At 35.8% G+C, this 22,205-nt stretch overlaps 2 protein-coding genes across 5 annotated transcripts in view; one reads left to right on the top strand and one right to left on the bottom strand.

The window, feature by feature from the left end:
• The window catches only part of LOC131942242 (sodium- and chloride-dependent neutral and basic amino acid transporter B(0+)-like), a 298,846-nt gene that overhangs the window by 170,363 nt on the left and 106,278 nt on the right, over window positions 1-22,205 (bottom strand). The gene's annotated exons all lie outside the window — the stretch shown is intronic.
• On the top strand, window positions 14,744-15,897 carry LOC131942238 (uncharacterized). Its single transcript, XM_059301983.1, has 2 exons — window positions 14,744-14,814; window positions 14,987-15,897. The coding sequence occupies exons 1-2, from the start codon at window positions 14,784-14,786 to the stop codon at window positions 15,895-15,897; spliced, it is 942 nt and encodes a 313-aa protein (XP_059157966.1). The 5' UTR covers window positions 14,744-14,783.

The following is a 22,205-nucleotide window of genomic DNA, read 5'->3' as shown; positions in this document are numbered from 1 at the left end:
TGAGGTCATCTATAGTTTAAACATACTAACGGGGTTAAAAGTGTAACTTTTTATTCAATTAGGTGAGATATGGAGGAGGATGGGGTCATTTAAGCAACGGAGCTATATTTATAGTAGTAATATTACGGGAAAGCATAGAGTGAAGCCGGCATTTAATTATTTTTATTGTTATTAAGTACAGACATTTATTCAAGTTCAATGAATGATTAAGCTACTCATAACGAAATATGAAAAATGTCAATGTGAAAAAGTAGCCTAATAGGTCAACTGAATGGGGTAGGTATTTGAATTTATTTAATTAAATGTCCATCCCCTTAGCATAAAAATATTTGGAAACACATTTTAGTATCATCGTAAGTACAGCCAAATATTAATATTATAATATAATGTTACTATTGATAGCTGTTACTTTGTGCATGACATCATTCCGATAGTTCACCGTAATTGTAATCTGAGCTTGACGAAACTCGCAATCGTAACATGATATACCTAAACCCTTGTTGGTTGCTAATCTAACAACTAACAAACGCAACTCGATAAATTCGACGTCGTGAAAATACCACTCGTTGACTTTGATTTTCACTTGAGATTGGTTCTTGTGTGAGAATAAAAGGTTTCCTCCGCATGCGGCAACAACGTCATCCAAGGCCAATAACACGGTGGCTTTTTTTCCCCAAGGGGTCATCCATAAATGACGTCACGCTTTTTGACGATTTTTACCTCCCCCCCCCCCCCCCGCTGCCCACCATCACACCTCGTCAAAAAAGCCAGACACCCCCCCTAAAATGACGTCACACCTCAGCCTACAACCCCCCCCCCTCAATATTGCAGTTGAATTGTTCTTAAACATCGTGTTTTTCAAAATCTTGTCTGTCTGAACTCTGTCAAAATAAAGTATTTTAATGAATTCCAATTGCAATTTATTAAAACAGTTTTCTAAAACGCAAAATAACGTCTAAAATTCGTTTTCTAACATTGCTTTTTTATAATGCAAAAATGTGCAGTAGCACCATCTGAACCCCCCCCCCCCCTCCTCCCCTCCCCCCTCATCACACACCGTCAAAATATTACGGAACCCCTCCCCCCTCCGAGTATGACGTCATTTATGGACGACTTACAATGTGCATTTACCCTACCCACCGCCCTCTCATGGCATACAGCATTTTTTACCAACTTTGTTAAAAGTTCAAGAAGGGTAGAGGGCAGAGTTACTAAAAAAAGTTTAATTAAATATTTGAAAATTTTAGATCTGGAGCACTTTATATTTATATTTTTGAGAAACCTAAATAGATGTAACAGTGCTGATACCGGTTTGAGTTGGGCTCGTAAGGATATAAGTACGATGTCATGGTGTTGGCGTATCCAGGTGGGTTATAATACTAAAGTTTGATGCCATAGTGTTACCATGTCATTTAAAACATAACAATCGTCTTGTTTTCAACAACAAAAATTCTCTTTTATTATTCTTGTTAGAGTTCTAGTAGAAACGAATTAATCACAAATTTAATACCGGTAGGTGACGTTGTTTTTACAACACATAGTAAGTCTTGTTTTAGTAGTTGTACTGTGATGTCACAAAAACATCGCTTATAGCCTAAATGGGAATACTTAGCTATTTAGTATGCCTGCATTACAACATCGACACGCTTGTTAATCTGATAGTCACGAGTCAGAATCCTCGACTTGAAACCGTAAGTAGTCCATTAAAAAAAAATAATATCTCTGGTGTCTAAATTTAAATATTTTTATTTTAACAATATTATAACATTTCTGGGGCTGGTAACATACAAAACAAAAGAAAATGGCTCAACAAGTGTATTACATTTATTGAATGGGATAGTACATTATTGCCGAGTACACTATGTATTCAGTGTGTATTTTGTGTGTTTCGTACACAATAATAACACTCAATTGATGTTGTGGACATGCGCATATCCTGCTACTGTGAAGCCTTTGAGGGTTAATATATATATATATATATATATATATATATATATATATATATATATATATATATATATATATATATATATATATATATATATATATATATATATATATATATATATATATATATATATATATATATATATATATATATATATATATATATATATATCAACACCGTAATAAGCCATTAAAATTGGTAGGGTCTTCAGTGGCCAACATGTGCAGTCTAATGGGCTATGCACAGCTGACGCAATAGTTGGAAAGGCAAATAATGCAACCTAGAAAAGGCTATACATTTATTTAACCCAAGGCTATACATTAATCTCTATATATAATTCTCTTCTGTAAGACGTTAGAAAACAAGCTGCCAGCGCGCCTTGCAGTCCCCTCTTCCTCTCTATCGCTACCACCTCCCACCCCCCACCCTCTACCCCCTCACATGGTCTGGTGAGCTGTGGATCACGCTAAATGTTTACATTTTACAATCTCATAGCCGGGTTTGGTGACGGCTATTAGGGGCAGATAATTTAGTTTTTTAAACTTAGAGGAGATAACTAAGAGGAGGCTGCTTTCACGGGGGGGGGGGGGGGTTAGTGTTTTAAAGCAAATATTTTCAGTGGCAGCATTGGTACTGTCCAATTCACAAATTATGAATTACTGAAAAGAAAAAAAAAACAACTAAATAGCGGCGTCTGATACACCGCGGGTCGGCTCGTATGTATTATTAACGTTATGACTAGTAGGCCTATTCGTGTAGATATACAAAAAAATAACAACAATCTAGAGTGGGGATTTTTTTTCTTTTGTTGGAATTTATTTATATCAGGCTAATTTTCTATGGGCCTAAGAGGTATATCCATATGATTAAGTTGAATTATATTAGCTTAATAAGCCGAAATCTCAAGAAGCTACAGATTATCGGCCGACATAGATGACCTCAATGATGGGTGTTTATTATGTGGACATCAAATGTATCGTGCATTTTTAAATGCTAAAAACTTTTTACCACAGTAGGAGTTTGGAGTAAATCGACCTGTTTGAAATGTTTGCGTACACAGATAACACCATTGAGTCAGAAATCAATAAAGAATTGACTAAATCACAATGAACTAATAGTTTCAAGTGCTAGAGAAATCGAAGGATGTCATTGTGTGTGTATTTTATATTGAGATTTTAGTTACATATTCTGTTTTCCACTTTTATCCGTGGAGCTCCTTTTCTGAATGGTACATCAACTGGCAGGTTGCTTAGAGGTCGGCCATAAATGACGCCACACTCGTAGTGGAGAGGGGGTCCGTAATTTTGTGACGTTGTGTTATGAGGGGGAGGGGGGTTCAGAGGGTGCGACGTCACAGTTTTGCATTATCAAAAAGCAATGTTAGAAAACGAATTTTAGACGTTATTTAGCGTTTTAGAAAACTTTTTTAATAAATTGTAATAGGAATTGATTAAAATACTCTATTTTGACAGAGTTCAGACAAAATTTTGGAAAAATATCGATATTTAAAACAAAATTTGTAGGCTGTGTGACGTCATTTTAGGGGGAAGGGTCTGGCTTTTTGTGACAACGTGTGGCGGAGGGGAGGGGGAAGGTAAAAATCGTCAAAAAAAAGCGTGGCGTCTTATTTTATATGCGAATCCAAAATATAAGTACATGATTATTTCCATTACGCTTTATTAATAAAATATTAAGTAAATTGTAGCTTGCAAAAAAGTAACGATAACATTCAATGTATAACACAGCTTAAAATGTAGCGGTGATGTTTGTTCTGTTGATGCACAACATCATGACTACTTTAGGTGAGGATAATTTATATAATGTAGCACTTTATAAACCAGCTTACCAATCGTCGTTATACGCTAATTGGTTTGCTAAGAATGGAAATGATGGCAGAATGAGTGGCTTTATTTCTAATACTAGTTGTTAACATAGGCCTTACCTTGAACGAATGCAACAGTTTATGGTGGATGTGCTGGACATATACGTCATCAAGTCAATCAATCTAACCAACAGGTTTGTTCACAAAACTATTTATGTTAAAAAACAAAAAGATAATTCTATTTTTTACACAATATATATATATATTTTTAAGCACACTTAACGCATAAAAATTGTATTAAAAAAATGACAACAGCCTGGTTGCTGCGAGGTTACACAATTTCCAGATTGATGTGTTCATCAAAGATACTAGAATGGTCTCAAACTTTTCTTTAGAGTTAGGAGACATTTGTTACAACCAGACGTCAGCTGCTACTATTGGTACCTTCACATAGAACTGTAGCAAACCACTTGTTGGCCGCTTTGTTCGTCTAATCCGGTGAGTCTTGTCAAAACGTTTCTAAAAATAGCCATATCTAATTAGGCGGATAATATTTTTGTGCATATATTTACAGTAAAAGTAAAAGTGAATAGGTTTCTAGAATAACAATTTCTTTTCGCGGAATACATAATTAAAATAAAGTTTACATGTGTTTTTTATATTCTTTATAGAATTGGTCAAATCATTTGGTAGTGTTTCAAACGTTTTATCATTTCGCCTAACTTGTAAACCAAAATCCTAATTATGCCTCTCCTATATCCATCTAATTATATCAAATATATAGGCCTATATTTTAAATGGTCACAACCTACAAAAAACGTATACTGGAAAAAAAAATCTTTCGAACCTGTGATTTGAATCGGACAACCAAAACATACCAACTGTGTATGCAGATTAGAAGCACTGAATCATTTATAATTATTTTCTAATGCAATTCTTTTTTTTTCGTTTTCAAGTATTTGTCCAAGGCACTTTAGTAAAACTTGTGACCTAGTTTAAAAATCGGCGGCAGTTTAAAATTTTAATTTCGCAATTCGTAGCCATAATGTGTTTAGCATGCAAGATCAGCACAATCATGTTTGGGTCAAAATATCTAAAAACAGAAGTTTCGGAGTGTAATATTAACCCTAATGAATTGTATATTTTCAACAGGTTCACCTATGAATATTTCAACTTCGTTAGCTGCAAGTGATGGCCTCATTTAGTAACAACACGAAACAGCGAGTTTAAAATATATGACACCCGGAAGCTAACCATGACGTCAATGAACTCCCCGTGTCCAGTCACGTGACCTGTGGCTCCCAATGTGTAGAGAAACGTTACACACACGGCTGTACAGCTTTCAACTGGTTTCCTTCTACACGTCTGTGTCAACTGTTGAGTGTTGATCCAAGTAATACAACTCTTCTATCAACACTTGTCTCTATTGTTGATTTACAATTATTTATAATAATATAATAAATACACTGATAAGAAGTATTCCTAATTGCAAGATTCACGATATAGTAATTGCTATGATGTGAGTTACTCGGTTAGGGTCGATGCTTGCATGAATACGTACAAATACAACGACGATAAAATTTATATGAGACAGGACGGCGTTGATATATTCCTCATCTTTTATTGCATATACTATACATGACTACATATTACTAGATCGACTAGAGAAGGAATGAAGACTTCTAGATCCTAACGCGACGAGAACAAGACTAAGACTGAATTCAACTATTTGCTCTAACAACCATAACATACTTTTCCACGTCACATCCTTAATTGCTTTGTCACGCATTTAGAATATTTTATTAATCACACAACACATCTACTCTCAAACTATCAACATCTTTTGTTAAACACATTCCACTACACATATACTCTCAAACTCATTCAATACAACAAGGTCCATTCGTAACAGTAGTGCCGTATGGGACACTTTCTTAAATACCATACCTACCTGTCCCTTAAAGAGTGTCTAGGATGTTATCGCCAGCCATCAATTACCCCCCCCCCCCCTCCATCCAGAAATCTCGCCCTGATAACCCGTCGGAGCAATTACGCTCAAATCATTACTCCAACTCAGGCGATCTACAGGGACACTACACGCTTTATTTGTTTTTAGAATGGTTAAAATTAAAATAAAAAAAAAATGGACATAAAATTTAGACAATGTAGTAAAAAGAGAAAACTGGTTGGATTTTTATCAAATGCTTTCGTGTAAAAGTATTTTTAAGCTTCTTTTGCAAAGATTCCACAGTGGGTTTTTCAACTACGAATTTTAGTGCGAAAAAATCTTTAATTATTTGAATGTGTTTTTTCGGGTCTACGACAAATTCCCGAAAGACACTTGCCCGAATGCCGTTTGCCCGAAGGCCGATTTCCCGAATGGACACTTGCCCGAATGCGACAAATGCCTGAATGGACACTTGCCCGAATGCGACAAATGCCCGAATGGACACTTGCCCGAATGCGACAAATGCCCGAATGGACACTTGCCCGAATGCGACAAATGCCCGAATGGACACTTGCCCGAATGCGACAAATGCCCGAATGCCACTTGCCCGAAGGCCGTTTGTCCGAAAAATGTTAACATTATATGTTTACTAAATAATCATTCATAATCAATTTAAATTTAAAATGTTGGTAAACAAAACACATCTACGCAAAAAGAAAGTGAAAAAAATAATATTATGTATTACCACGCAGACATTTTAAATTAATTTGTATTTGATATTTAAAAAGTGTAGAAACATACTTTCTCTTCCAAATATGAAATTAGACAAAAATACAATTTTCATTCATCTCCGGATTTTAAAATGAGTTTTGTTTTCTTTATTAAGTAATCGCTTCAACACATTGTCTTAACAAGGTGCATTAAATGGAGATCAAACATATCTGACTACGTTTAGTTTTTAAATTTGCCACCTAGACCTCGCCTCATTCTTTTGTTAAATGATCACCACACACGTTAAGCATAATAAGATAAACAAACAAACGCGCCTCTGTTCAATGTTGCTAGACGCCGCGCCGCCTACGCCGTGTCACAAGCGCTATATAACCACCGCAACACGTCGGCTAAACAAGGTGTTCAAAACATTCATCAAAAGAATGTTAGAACACCGCCGCCAACATCATCTTACATTTATTAAAGAATACAGTTTTTCTTACTGTACTTTCTCAGTTTTGAAAAAAAAATAAAAGCTAAATTTACAAATATAAACAGCTTTGTTTTATGCTTAGAATTGTGTTTATAATCAAAATTTCAAACTTAAATTGATTAAAGAATGTCTATTTGGAAGTATTATTTATTACCTAATATTTACATTTTTCGGGCAAACGGCCTTCGGGCAAGTGGCATTCGGGCATTTGTCGTATTCGGGCAAGTGTCCATTCGGGCATTTGTCGCATTCGGGCAAGTGTCCATTCGGGCATTTGTCGCATTCGGGCAAGTGTCCATTCGGGCGTTTGTCGCATTCGGGCAAGTGTCCATTCGGGCATTTGTCGCATTCGGGCAAGTGTCCATTCGGGAAATCGGCCTTCGGGCAAACGGCATTCGGGCAAGTGTCTTTCGGGAAAACGTCCGGCTCCCGTTTTTTCAATGTGCGAAAGTATATGAAATACAAAATTCCTATTGCATAGGATAACAAACTGTTTGCTTTTTTTCGCAAATAACTACTTTAACGACTTGATATAGAAGTGCCACCTTTAATCCTACAAAACTCTTGTTACGTCATGTTAGTGGTCTATATACACTTTTCTTAACGTGGTGTTATTTTCCAAATTTCCAAACTAGTTTATTTACTATGAACACATTTATTTTTAGCTCGGTGCTGGCAGCGTGTGTAGCCTAGAGCTACAAGTAAACAGTAACCTCCACCCACAACCTACTCCCCCACCCACCTACGTGCCCTTAATCAACGACCACCAGAACAAGAGGTGCTTCAAGTTACAGCTGTATACAACGGTGTGCCTGTCACTCTAAGTTTATTCTTTACAAGTTTTAAACGTCTTTTATATTTTTAAATTTACATTTTTACAGTAATAAACTGCTCAGTAGTTTTCTCTCGATAATTCAAGATTAACTGATTAAAAAATTAATGCCTAGAAAGGCTCGAATTTTATCTTTAAACAATTAGATTTTTGCTAACATGAGTATCGACTGCATTAGTAGGTCATAACACCATGACAATAATGAAGGTAACATCAATAATTTGTGATTAAATATCACATTCACAAACATTCCAGAACATCAAATTTTGAGAAAGACGAGATAAAAAACAAAGGAACATTTCAATTGAATATCTATCTAATTGTTTATTATCTTAAGATAGTGACCTAAATAAAATACTGAAATTTCAAAATAACATGAATTTTTTAAGAGAATTGATATTTACAATTTAAAAGTAATACACTATTTAATAGTTGAAATCAATAAAATGAGAACAAAAATCTGACAAACACGTATAACACGTATATTTTTTTTCAAAATACCCTGGCTGTTTGCCAACCGACGAGTTATGTTCCTCTATATGTGACGGCAAGGCTTTTATTCCCAACTCTGAAACAATCACGATCTTAATACACTCAACACAAAAGAAAGACAAGATTTATTTTAGTAATGGATCAATAAGAAGCGATCAGGTTGAACTTCCAGTCGTTGACGTAAGTTATGATTTGAAGAACATAAACTATGACTGAAGGAATCTAATTTATAGACGGATCTCTCTCTCTCTCTCTCTCTCTCTCTCTCTCTCTCTCTCTCTCGTTATCTCTCTCTCTTTCTCTTTCTCTCTCTCTCTCTCTCTCTCTCTCTCTCTCTCTCTGTGTAGTGGCATGTTGTACAAGAGTTGGACCTGATGGAAAAATAAAACGAGACATAAAACGTATTATTATGACATGAATACGTTTAACATTTAAGTAGTTGTTACAAGACGAAACACATTTGTAAAATCGTATTGTAGTCGACACACATAAGAACAAAGAGCCTCGTATGTCCCGGACCCAGAACTCAATAATGGCGGGTCAGTAAATGTTTTTGTCTGATTAGTTAAACTACCCGCCATCCAACAAAACAAGTATTGACACCACAGAAAGACAATTGCTACCTCACTTCACCCCAACAAAAGAACATTTCATAACTCCTCTCTATGTACAACGTGTCCCAGTTCTTAGCCTCATTATCACCAATCACCAACCACCACATATTGTCATTTAAGTCGTTACCCACATGACCTTCTATTTCTAACGGTTTATGTCGACGTGAACAACATTAACATGAAAGACACGCAGGGATTTCCCCAGATCTATGCAGGTCATGTCTATTTTTAGAATCATCTATGTATAGAGTCCTTGCAAACACGTGACCTAAATCACGTGATACCTACGCCCGCCGCCACAGTGGTGTACATCAGACGTAAACACAATCAGCTGTTCGCCAGCGCTGGACGTGTTCACCAGCGCTGGACGTGTTCACCGTATGTAAAGAATCGCGCCCGCGGAAAAGGAAAAATATGTTTAAAAACTTGAACTCTTAGGAATTGAAGATCCTTATACAGTTATTGACAGTTTCGTGGATAATATAAATATGTGGCCGAAATTTCTAAATAAAAATACTGTTAGTAATACCGTTTGCGTTTAGAGTTTAAGTAGACGAAGCTGATCAAATGCAGTAATATATTAGAGGTTATCTACTGTAGCAAACGTGAGACCACTTAACTCCTACAAAACCCACACTACAACCCTTATAATCCAGCAGGGAAGTAATCAGACACATTAATACTGACGTTCAACCCCCATGATGGCTGCCCCCACCTGTATCTAGCCCACAATAAAACCAAAGAGGAGTCTGCCCTGCCCTCCCCTGAAAATGTCTCACCTCCGTGATACCCAGCCCCACAGAGATAGTATTTCTTATATAATTTTGACCCTCAGGGCCCAGCAGGGAGAACAAAGGGGAAAGTCCCACTGCTCTCCCCTCAACACTTCTCACCTCGGTGTCATGTTATGTCATTTATGGCACACATGGCTTATCAGGGGAAAGCATTAAGGCATTAAGAATCTTAACTCTGGACAGCTACACACTAGTATACTAGCTACACACTAGGTGCCTACTGTAAACTACTAGACTGTAGGCCCTATGTAGACCTGCAATTGTATCAATTGTAGACTGGGTCCATTGTTATTATTCTAAACCATCTCACTTATAATGTTTCTAGCTTGATTTGTTTCTTTTATAAACAGTGGATTTAAAAAAAAATTAGCCTAATCATTAACCAAATAATAATAATGTGGTTATTTGTTGTTGGCTGGTATGATCTAGATTGTACTACTAGGCTACAAAAACTTAGTAGACCAATTACTAAATATGAATTTGAATTTAATTAAACTCAGTCCAGTATCAGATACATATTGCTGTAAAAAGACAACAAAGTAGGTAGGCCTTAGTAATTTATTAAAGCCTTCTACTACAATAATATCAACTACATGCTTGTATAAAGTTTTTACAATTTAATTTAAGTAGCAGATTCTAGATCTAAGTCTAGTCATATAATCTATTTCAATTTCAGAAAATTTCGTTTGCTAAAAAAATGATTAGATAATAGAGCGAGATTTTAGATCTTAGAGACAATTAAATGCTTTATTAGGCCTATTATGACTACTTTTGATTTATTATGGGTGTATTTTGAATCGAATGTAGATCTAAAGTAATTAAATTTAAGTAAAGAAGTAGGTTCTAGATTCTATGTCTACCCAGCGGAGCCAGGTATTAGGCCTACTATTAGATCTTATTATTCTTATTAGCCTATTACTTTTGACTTTGTCTTTTACTATTAGTATTTGTGAAGGTCGAGCATATTTGTTTTATTAATAGTTATCTTTTATAATTAAAATGAAGTTTATTATTTTACTGTCCTTACCTGAAACAAAGTATCGAGAACTGCATTTGATCAGATTCGTCTACTTTAACTCTAAACGCAAACAGTATTACTAACAGTATTTTTATTTAGAAATTTTGTCCACATATTTATTTATACGAAACTGTCAATAATAGTATAAGGATCTTCAATTCCTAAGAGTTCAAGTTTTTTAACGTATTATTCCTTTTCCGCGGGTGCGGTTCTTTACATACAGTGAACGCGTCCAGCGCTGGTGAACACGTCCAGCGCTGGCGAACAGCTGATTGTGTTTACGTCTTGTGTACACCACTGTGGCGGCGGGCGTAGGTATCACGAACGGACGTGACGTCATATGAAAGGACTCTATACATAAGCCTGGAAACCAAGAGCTACCAGTACACAGACAGAGCGGCAATCGAAGCAGTGTTAACCTAACCTTCTCTTGTAAGTATACATAGGGTTACCAGTTTAGTATGTGTGTTTTTAATTGTACTGACTAATGCCACTATAGTAGAAATAAAATAGTATGTCTTTTTATCTTAGCCAAAAAGAGTATGTTCATATATTTAATATTTTATTTTGACAATTTGAAACATTAAAATATTTCAATACTTTCTGTATTTAATAAACATTATGTATTTTATTTTTATAAATTAATTTTTTTATTTTTAAAGCCATTTAAATTGAAAGAATACAGTTACAAGCTCTTTAATATTTAAAAAACAGTATTATTGTATCGTGGGTATGATAACCACAATAGACGAAAAAATGCGGCACTCTTTTAAAAACAACGTTTACCTTCTAATAACATGTCGTTACAGGTCGTCACAAAAAGAAACAGATTTAGTAGAATACCAGAAACAATTAGAAAAGCTTGTAATGGATTGTACCGTACAACATTAACTTTAGTATATAAATATATATATATACATATATATATATATATATATATATATATATATATATATATATATATATATATATATATATATATATATATATATATATAGATATATATATATATATATATATATATATATATATATATATATATATATATATATAGGCCCCTATATACAGTATAAAATCATAAGTATGTTTAATGTATTATTCGAATGCAGATGATTAAAATAAACTAATAGATATAAAGAAATGTGTGTATTATATTACCTGTAGAAAATACTTATACACATCATATTGACTAAGTAAAGAAAAATAAATACCTACCATTAAACTTCGACCTATCTGCACACGGATTTTAACTTTGTGAATTAAACTTTTTAAACCTTATTAAATCTGCATACACAAAAATTACAGATTTTGAATTTATATCAATATTAAGTTTAAAATATAGCACCCAAACCCCCACCACAGAAACTCAACTTTTCCTCTATTTTTCTCTCACCCCCCCCCCCCCCCACCGCACCCATTCTTCGTGCGTTTCGTTAAACGGTAACAGTGTAATGGGGATCTATGGGATTACATGACTTGTTCTAGAGTAAAATTTTGTATAACTTTACAAAATGTTGTCAAAGGTCAGTGCTACTCTAGATATGTTGCTACCAAATTGTATTACTTTATTTGATGAAACTGTGGATCTGCTTTTATAAAAATAGTTTTGTTCATGGTTTGCCATTAACTGAACTGAAACTTTTTAATAAGTTCAATACAGATATATTATGTGAATTGTTGTTATTTTTGGAGCAGTCGAAATTAATGTCAAGCATTGCGTGGGGAAGGAGTCAGGGTGCGTGTGTGTGAGAGAGAGTGAGTGGAGGGGATGTGGTGCTGTGACGTTTTGAAATATGAAAGATAATATGACAGGTAGCATGGTTAAAAACAAAGAAATGCAAATAGACTTTATTGACGAAGTGGAGTTTTATAATCGATCTGAAGTAAGTTATTGTTAAATAATTCTAACATTGGTTAAAATACACACTTTGGTTTTTGTTTCTCCGTAGACACAATATTTTTCAAATTAACGGAAAAATCAAATTGGATTTACCAAGAAAAAATGAATAAGGTCTACATATAAAACGTTTTCGGACACTTAAATTAAAATACAATCACTTATGAATTATCTCGTAATGACCCTTACATAAACTCATTGATTCTATTGATCAGTTTTGCTGCAGTGTGTAAAACATAATTTGGTAGAAAGTTGCAGAAAATTGGATTATTTAGATTTAGGCTAGTATCTATAATATAAACGGGCTGTTAGTGTTTCAGTCCTTCCTTCCTTCTTTCCTTGTGGATACATTTTAATAACATAATAACAGTAGGGTAGAAAAATCTAATTAAACTGTTTAGTAATTTTGCCATGGGATGTAATTTAAAAATAAATGTTAAAGCGAAATCTCCAAGACGGAATAATTATTGGAAAAATATAATTAGCAAAATCTGAATGCAAATTATGCAGACGTGTAAGAGTACATTACTGTTGGAATATTATAATTAGCATTGATTGATAAAAGGCTATCTTTTATTTATCTTATTCACTGAACGTACTGATTACTAATTATAATTTTTAATCAACTATTCCATATCTCTCTCTCTCTATATATATATAAGCAATGTATGTGTGTGTGTGTGTGTGTGTGTCTGTCTGTTTGTTTGTTTGTCCTTTATGCATTACTACACCTCTCATCACATCGCCGTGAAACTTTGGGAAGTTGTTGAGAATATTCCTGGGGAGCTTTCTGTGAAAAAACGAATTTCATATTCCCAGGGGTTGCACCCCGGCAGGGCGCGATTTGTTTTTCTCTATATACGGTATATAAAAATATTAAGTCGATTTTGGTTTGACATCAATCATCCGATAGCCATGACACTTTGGGGAGTTTATTATAACACTCTAGGGAACGGCTCTGTAAAAAAATAATTTTTGATTTCGCAAGGGCGGCGCCACAGGAGGGTGCGATTTTCGTCAATATATGGTATATAAAAATAATAAAAGTGAATTGCAGTGAAACCGTTCATCCGATAGGCATGAAACTTTGGGAAGAAGTTGAATTTATTCCTGGGGAGGTTTCTGCGAAAAAAAACATTTTCAAACTTGCAGGGGTGGCGCCCCGGCAGGGCGCGATTTGTTTTTTCTCTTTATACGATATATAAAAATAAAGTCGATTTTGGTTTGACACCATTCATCCAATCGCCATCAAACTTTGGTGAGTTCATTAGAACACTTTGGGGAAGGGTTCTGTAAAAAATCATTTTTAAAATTCGCAAGGGTGGCGCCACGGTATGGTGGGATTTTTCTCAGTATACGGTATATAAAAATAAAAGACTATTGCGGTTTGACGCAATTTATCCCGGTGCCATAAAACTTTAGGGAGTTGATGAATACTCCCGAGAAGGTTTCTAGGGCTGGAGGGGGAATAGGGGTATGTGGGTGGTGGGGGCGGGGGATTTAATTTTGCATCCCTCCCCCCCCACCGGAAGGATGCGATTTGGCACCCTGGTCTTTACCGTGAGCGCTATGGTGAATACGTTCGGTCTAAACAGTGTGATAGACAATGGATAGGATGGGGCGTTACAAACGCATTAAATTCAATCAGGCGTGTCATCTGGCGCCCTGGTAGAGTGCGATTAGGCTGCAAATAAAAATGTCTGATTCGGCCCCAAAGGCTCATATGGGCCGCTGAGGGCAATGTAATACGCTTTATTTTAATAATCAGAAAAATTAACCAAGGTTAGATTATTAACTGGGATGTTTCTTTTTGTCCGTAAAAAATCCAAACAGTTTCATCACTTTGCGAATGATGCAATTAGCATCTATTATTAGAAAATCAAAACAGAAATTGAGATCGAGCATCTAAGAATAGGCCATTAATAACGCTAACATATTGCATCAGCCACACTGATGTTTAAACGCGGCAAATATTTTTTTTTACGTGTTAAATAACAAATCCTGTTTATTTGTGTCACTTTAGTGAATGACGCAATCTGCATCATTGTTAACAGGATGCTATTTTAAGGAGCCAGGAAATATGTTTGTAAATATGTCTGTAAAATTTACATGATTTTCTATTATATAATTGGCATGTGTGTCATTATGTGTTAGATATTTAATGTCTACAGTTTTTCAGTTGTGGCAAGCTGTGAAATACAGAAAAAGCAAATAATGACTGACGAATCAGGTGTATTCCACCCAGGTAAGATATACTAAAGCAAAAGGAAAATTATAATGTAAACAATTAAATATCTGTGCTTGTTTAACATGTTGATGACTTTAGGAAAGTTTATTCCCATAAAAGTTATATTAGCATTAAAATTAAATCTAACATTTCATTTGCTAGAGAAATAATTTGTTATTTGTTCCTGCAGGAAATCATGAAGCTGAGATGTGCTATGGAGGAGAAGCTGATCTACACAAACATGTGGCAGAATGTAAGAAGAATCCAGGACACAAAGGTTTTATTCCTCTTAAAGATTTCAACACAAGTTGTCTCCCCTCACGTTACCATGACGACGAGCTCGTGTCTAAGACAATCAAAACATTGGCAGCCATAACTGTCCAGGTAAAGACTAAATTCACCAGTCTAGAGAGACCAGAGTTTTACCCAGGCACTCAAGTTCCATATCCATGTTATAATGACAGAGGAAGTCACGTGATGAGGTTAGGGACGGGGAGGGTGTATGATGTGTACAAGTACACAGAGAGTGACAGAACTTGTCGTTGTGCCAAGTGTCAAGTCTCTGCCACACCCAGCAAAGTGTGGGGAGAGATTCGTGTGTTGACAGCCACACACGTGGTGTTTGATGCCAGTGAGGCGAGACAGACCAGGTGTGTTTTAGGTTTTGATGACAATAAAAGTCCAGTGGTCTGTCTTGATGGCTGGGGGGTGGAGGGTAGGCCAGACATTGAGAGAGACTGGTGTTGGTTGAGTTATGTGACATGTGACTTAGAGTTGGTTGATGAACTGAACAAGATGTGTTGGCGCTTTAAAGATCTACTTGGGGAAGTAAGTTACAAATACGAGAGATTTTTTGGTGTGGACAAGTTGACCGTTATTGTGTCACATCCTCATGGCTGTCCTAAACAGGTCTCTGTAGGACAGTTGACACACAAACGTAAGAGGTTTGGCTTCATGACCAGGTACTGGTACACAACATGTACATGTCCAGGCTCCAGTGGAGCGCCTGTCTACATGCTGGGATATGTCGAGTGGTCGTATGACCATCCCCACAGTGGATCAAACTCTGAAGGAAATTATAGTGGGGAATGGAGTTTCTGATGTAACTGTTAGTTCTCTCCCCTTATCTACACAATGTAAACAAACAAAATGGCGGACCCTTTCCCGTCTTTAAACTGTTAGTGTTAAGACCTGCCAGTCTTATCAACATTTTATTACATTTAAATGATTAAAACAAATGTTTTGATTGATGTAAACCGTTTAACCGAATTAGTTTGCATGTACATTGATGGATTTTAGAGTTTTTTTTGTTTCAAATGTTGTAAATAATTGTCTCATAATTTTTGTCGACAAATTGTTGTCATATAGTACATATACTATATACCTATAGCTGGCTATTACCTGTAAATTAAATGTAACTAGCCTTTCAAATGTCATATTCAAACTGTTTGTATTTGTTTACAAAATGTTCACACTACAGACATTAAATGGTACACCAATTCCACTTAAGTCCGAATATCGATACATTTTCAGTTATTGCATGAAGATGAATTAGGGACTATATCGGTTTCATAAGTATACTCTCTGTTAAATAATTTGGTTTAAAACGATAAAAGAATTGCATAAAAATAATTATCATTAAAAAAGTTTTTAAAAACACACGTTTTCTGATTGAACTAAAAAGTAGAAAATAAATGCTATACATCACAATAATGCAAGCGATTACTCTACTTTAAGCGATCGCAAACTGCGTGCGCTAAATGACAAAAAATGAAAAACGTGGCGCGCCGTGATTTATTTACAGTTTTTAATACTGTTGACTCTCTACAAGCTCCCTAATAAAACTCAATAGTATTATCTAATCAATAGTAATATAACTTTTACATCTTATATTAACAATGACCGATAAAAAACTTTTACTTCGGTGTTGTCCTACTCCAATAGCAATGTTAAGTGCGATGGGAGACTGACACTTGTGTAAATATTTTCTTTATTCTTATTTCTTCTAAATACTTTCATCAACTGCTGATCAGACAATCGCATGTTGAAATGTAAGTCTCTCTCGTTTCTGAGTTTATCCAGCTCTAATGGGTACCTGAGTCCATCCAACTCTAATGGGTACCTGAGTCCATCCAGCTCTAATGGGTACCTGAGTAAAATCGTGAAATATAAACCCGGCTGTGACCACACACTTTATTCAATGAGAGGACCAGTCGTAGCCAATCATGGCTGAAGACAGGTAGGCCTCCGTGTCTTGACATTGTTTTACGTTAAGTAAAAGATGTATTAAGATTTTAATACATTACATACAAGTTGTTGAGATAAAATGTCCTATCAGTTTGAAAATGCTATACTGACAGCACAGTATAACAGAGTTCATTTTAAAAACGTGTTTCATCTCTCTATACTCAAGAAAGGATGCTATTAACCACCTGAGTAATTTAGGGACATTCATATATTGTATACAAATGGTTACATTATATGACGTCCTAATGACTTTTGTAATGTTTTGTTTATTTTCGGTCATAAAGTATTAGTACTTTTGGCCTTTAGTTTACGCGTGTTAATTAACTCTAAATGGACAAATGTCAATGATCAAAGGGAATTAATAATGAAATAGTTCACATACATTTCATGGTTGTCTTTCTTCTTAGTAAATTCAGAATAATAATTTTTTGCTACATACATTATTTTAAACATGAATAATAACAATACAAAAAGAGATGCTACTGTATCAGTACCAATGAGTCAACTCGTGTTATTTAGAACTTACTGAAACAGTCTTCAAGAGGCTGTTAATACAATAGTGCCAAGCTGAGTACCTACAAGCAGAGTCGTAGGGGAGGCGGGGGGGGGGGGTGCGGACCGCACCGGGTGACACCATTTAGGGGGGTGACACCTAAGCAAAAAATAGCAAAATATATCGAGAAAAACTTGAGGAAGGGGAGTTCAAATCGAAAGTTTGAGGGGGGGGGGGTGTGCAAATTGAAATTTGAAAGTTTGTCACTGGGGGGGGGGGGTTGACACCATTAAGTGCCGCACCGGGTGACACCCGAACTCGCTACGCCACTGCCTACAAGGAGACAAGTTATTGTACATGGTATCAAGCGTCTATATCGTTTGGTTTCCATAAGACAAAACAATGCATTTTGAAGTTTACAACTGAAATTTAAAACAAAACTTTAACACGTTTTTCTCTACCACTCACGTTATAAGCTTTATGTTTAGGCCACCCTAATAAGATTTTACAGGCCTGCTAGGGGATATAAGACAATATTTATCAAGATATAGACAATTGACACAGTTATATCAGAAAGAGAAAAATAAGACACGATTTGACACGATCATATATTCATAATATATTGTACTTAAAACAAAATAGAACCTACTGTCTGTTCTAGTATTACCTTCACTGTCGGTCTACTAGTTTCAGATAAACTTTCTGACTGATAGTGTCACTTACACACTCTGTCTACTACTGTCATCTATACAACCTATCTAAGATTAAACTAACTGTAAACCAATGTCTGCTACTGTCATCTATACAACCTATCTAAGATTAAACTAACTGTAAACCAACGTCTGCTAGTATCACCTACACTCTCTGTCTGCTAGTATCACCTACACTCTCTGTCTGCTAGTATCACCTACACTCTCTGTCTGCTAGTATCACCTACACTCTCTGTCTGCTAGTATCACCTACACTCTCTGTCTGCTAGTATCACCTACACTCTCTGTCTGCTAGTCTCACCTACACTCTCTGTCTGCTAGTATCACCTACACTGTCTGTCTGCTAGTATCACCTACACTCTCTGTCTGCTAGTATCACCTACACTCTCTGTCTGCTAGTATCACCTACACTGTCTGTCTGCTAGTATCACCTACACTCTCTGTCTGCTAGTATCACCTACACTCTCTGTCTGCTAGTATCACCTACACTGTCTGTCTGCTAGTATCACCTACACTCTCTGTCTGCTAGTATCACCTACACTCTCTGTCTGCTAGTATCACCTACACTCTCTGTCTGCTAGTCTCACCTACACTCTCTGTCTGCTAGTCTCACCTACACTCTCTGTCTGCTAGTATCACCTACACTCTCTGTCTGCTAGTCTCACCTACACTCTCTGTCTGCTAGTATCACCTACTCTCTCCGTCTGCTAGTCTCACCTACACTCTCTGTCTGCTAGTCTCACCTACACTACCTAAACCACCTGTAAACCAATATCAACCACTACACAATACAAGCCGACGGCAGCCTGCTACAACTACCAACTTCAATATTTACAGACACATACATATTTTTTCCATGAGCTCAATTTACGACAGAGGATTAGACAGTACAATCAACCAATAGAAACCCACGTAAAGCCTACTAAACACTGTCTATTATACTATGATAAGTGAAGTTAGAACCTAAGCAGATTTTATTTGGTCATAACACAGTGTGTGCATTGTCAGTTTACTATTTGATGTGTAGCTCTCTTTTTAAAAAGTTAATTTTACATTCAATATCTGATTTTAAAATCCCCTTTTATTGTATACGAGCCGGCCCGCGGCATAACATACGCCGCTATTTAGTTGTTTCTAATTTTCAATAATTCATAATTTGTGAATTCGACAGTACCAACGCTGACACTGAAAATATTTCTTTAAAACAATATAAGTAGCTCGTTAAGGACCATAACCCCCCCCTTCCTTCCCTCCCCCCTCCTCCCCCCCCCCTACGTTTAAAATCGTTGGCTCTGCTTGTAAACATTTAGAGTGAACACAGCTCACTAAAACCATGTAGGGGTGGGGAGGTAGGGAGAGCGTTTGCAGCTTGTTTTCTAACGGCTCGAAGAGGAGAATTATATATATAGATTAAAAACATACAAAAATGTAGTTTTTTTGCTTTTAAAAGTACTTTAATTACGCCCATCAGAAGTTCTTGACCTAACCTTTGTATTTGGTGTAACGGCAGATCTTTGTGACGCACTTGAGGCAGTGTTCTTTGATTAAATAAATTATTTTTGTATCGTGCGCACACAGTCTGTATAATGTTTATGTAATGGCTAGATTGCCCTAGCGGTTTAGTTCGATGTTGTATTCAGATATTTTATCTTTGTGTGTCAATACTTGTTTATCAATTGGATAACAATGTGTCAGCTTTTATTAAATATTTAACGACAACAAATTCTATTTTGTAAACATTTTAAATTGGATTTTTTTAAAAATCTAATCTAACACCTATAGACAATTTTATGATGGCGCAGTGAGGTCACGTAGTACTTTAAGAAGATGCCAGTTTCTCCTGATGGCAAGACACACTGGCAGAACAAGTTAGTGAAACTGTTCAAGAAGAAGTTTTAGTAAAAAAAACACGAAATTTCAATATACAAATAAGGTTTAATAATTTCTCAAAAAGTCGATTGATATAATACTAGTTGATACATTAAAGACGTATATTTTCCCACGTTTTCTTTAACTTGCTTTCTCTGTCTGTTTTTCCAATCCAATCTTGCGATCGAAATTTCTGGCACTTCCCAGTTAGCTAGCGCGCTGAAATTTTCAGGAAAGCTTTCTTTTGGATGACCATAGAATATTCAATTGTTATTATTACTAAATTGATCAATGGAAACATTTTATTGAGCATTTTAGACCGCTATATAATCTATATATATAATTCTCCTCTGCGAGCCATTAGAAAAAAAACCAGCGACGCGTAGCTAGCCTCTCTCTTGCCGCGCGCAGTGAAGCGAACGATCCCAAGTCGCGACAGGCTTAGGGGCAGATAATTTAGTTTTAACCGACTTTAAAATTACAGGAGGTAACTATTACCACTGGTGGCCAGTTTGGGGGAGACGATATGGTCGAGTGGTTGGGAACACGATTGCTATGGGGCTATCCCACTCGGCGCGGGTTCAAATCTATGTGTACTAGTCAGTAACGTATTCACACAACGTGTTTTTTACGAGTTGTCTTTTTACGAGACTTTAATGCTATACAACTTTTACGAGATTTTAATGCAAACAAACAGACAAAGACTAAAAAGTAGAAAATAATAATCATTTAAAAAGTTTTAAAAAACCCACGTTTTCTGATTGAACTAATAATAATCATTAAAAAAGTTTTAAAAAACCCACGTTTTCTGATTGAACTAAAAAGTAGAAAATAAACGCTATACATCACAATAATGCTAGCGATCACTCTACTATAAGCGATCAAAAACGTGGGGCGCCGTGATTTTCTTACAGTTTCTAATACTGTTGACTCTCTATAAGCTCCCTAATAAAAGTCAATAGTATTATCTAATCAATAGTAATATAACTTTTACTTCGGCGCCCCACGTTTTTGATCGCTTATAGTAGAGTGATCGCTAGCATTATTGTGATGTATAGCGTTTATTTTCTACTTTTTAGTTCAATCAGAAAACGTGGGTTTTTTAAAACTTTTTTAATGATTATTATTTTCTACTTTTTAGTCTTTGTCTGTTTGTTTGCATTAAAATCTTGCTATCGATTTTATCTTTTCACTTTTTTTGGGTAAACGAAGACAACTCGTAAAAAGACAACTCGTAAAAAGACAACTCGTAAAAAGACAACTCGTAAAAAACACGTTGTTTGAATACGTTACTGACTAGAACACATAGATTTGAACCCGTGTCGAGTGGGATAGCAATCGTGTGCCCAACCACTCGACCATATCGTCTCCCCCAAACTGGCCTACCTCCTGTAAGTTTAAACTCGGTTCAAGCTAAATTCTCTGCCCCTAAGCCTGTGGCGACATGTGTTCGTTCGCTTCACTGCGCGCGAGGTACGCGTCGCTGGTTTTTTTTCTAATGGCTAGCAGAGGAGAATTATATATATAGATTATATAGCGGTCTAAAATGCTCAATAAAATGTTTCCATTGATCAATTTAGTAATAATAACAATTGAATATTCAATGGTCATCCAAAAGAAAGCTTCCCTGAAAATTTCAGCGCGCTAGCTAACTGGGAAGTGCCAGAAATTTCGATCGCAAGATTTGATTGGAAAGACAAACAAACAGAGAAAGCAAGTTAAAGAAAACGTGGGAAAAAGTAGAAAATAAATGCTATACATCACAATAATGCAAGCGATCACTCTACTATAAGCGATCAAAAACGTGGGGCGCCGTGATTTTCTTACAGTTTCTAATACTGTTGACTCTCTACAAGCTCCCTAATAAAAGTCAATAGTATTATCTAATCAATAGTAATATAACTTTTACTTCGGCGCCCCATGTTTTTGATCGCTTATAGTAGAGTGATCGCTTGCATTATTGTGATGTATAGCATTTATTTTCTACTTTTTAGTTCAATCAGAAAACGTGGGTTTTTTAAAACTTTTTTAATGATTATTATTCCTATTTATCCCTGTCGGTTACTCTGTTTATCCTACAGGTAGACGTC

This window comes from Physella acuta, unplaced genomic scaffold (assembly GCF_028476545.2).
Source record: "Physella acuta isolate Inbredline_101_S28 unplaced genomic scaffold, ASM2847654v3 ptg000397l, whole genome shotgun sequence".
NCBI classification, from domain to species: domain Eukaryota; kingdom Metazoa; phylum Mollusca; class Gastropoda; family Physidae; genus Physella; species Physella acuta.
Note: the sequence above shows the minus strand (reverse complement) of the source record. Positions and strands in the feature narration are given on the sequence as shown.

What these genes read in the sequence shown, in the direction of transcription:
- LOC131942238 (XM_059301983.1), top strand. Translation starts at nt 14,784, where the DNA reads ATGACTGACGAATCAGGTGTATTCCACCCAG. An exon ending in ATCAGGTGTATTCCACCCAG is followed by an intron (nt 14,815 to 14,986) that starts GTAAGATATACT and finishes TTGTTCCTGCAG; the next exon opens with GAAATCATGAAGCTGAGATG.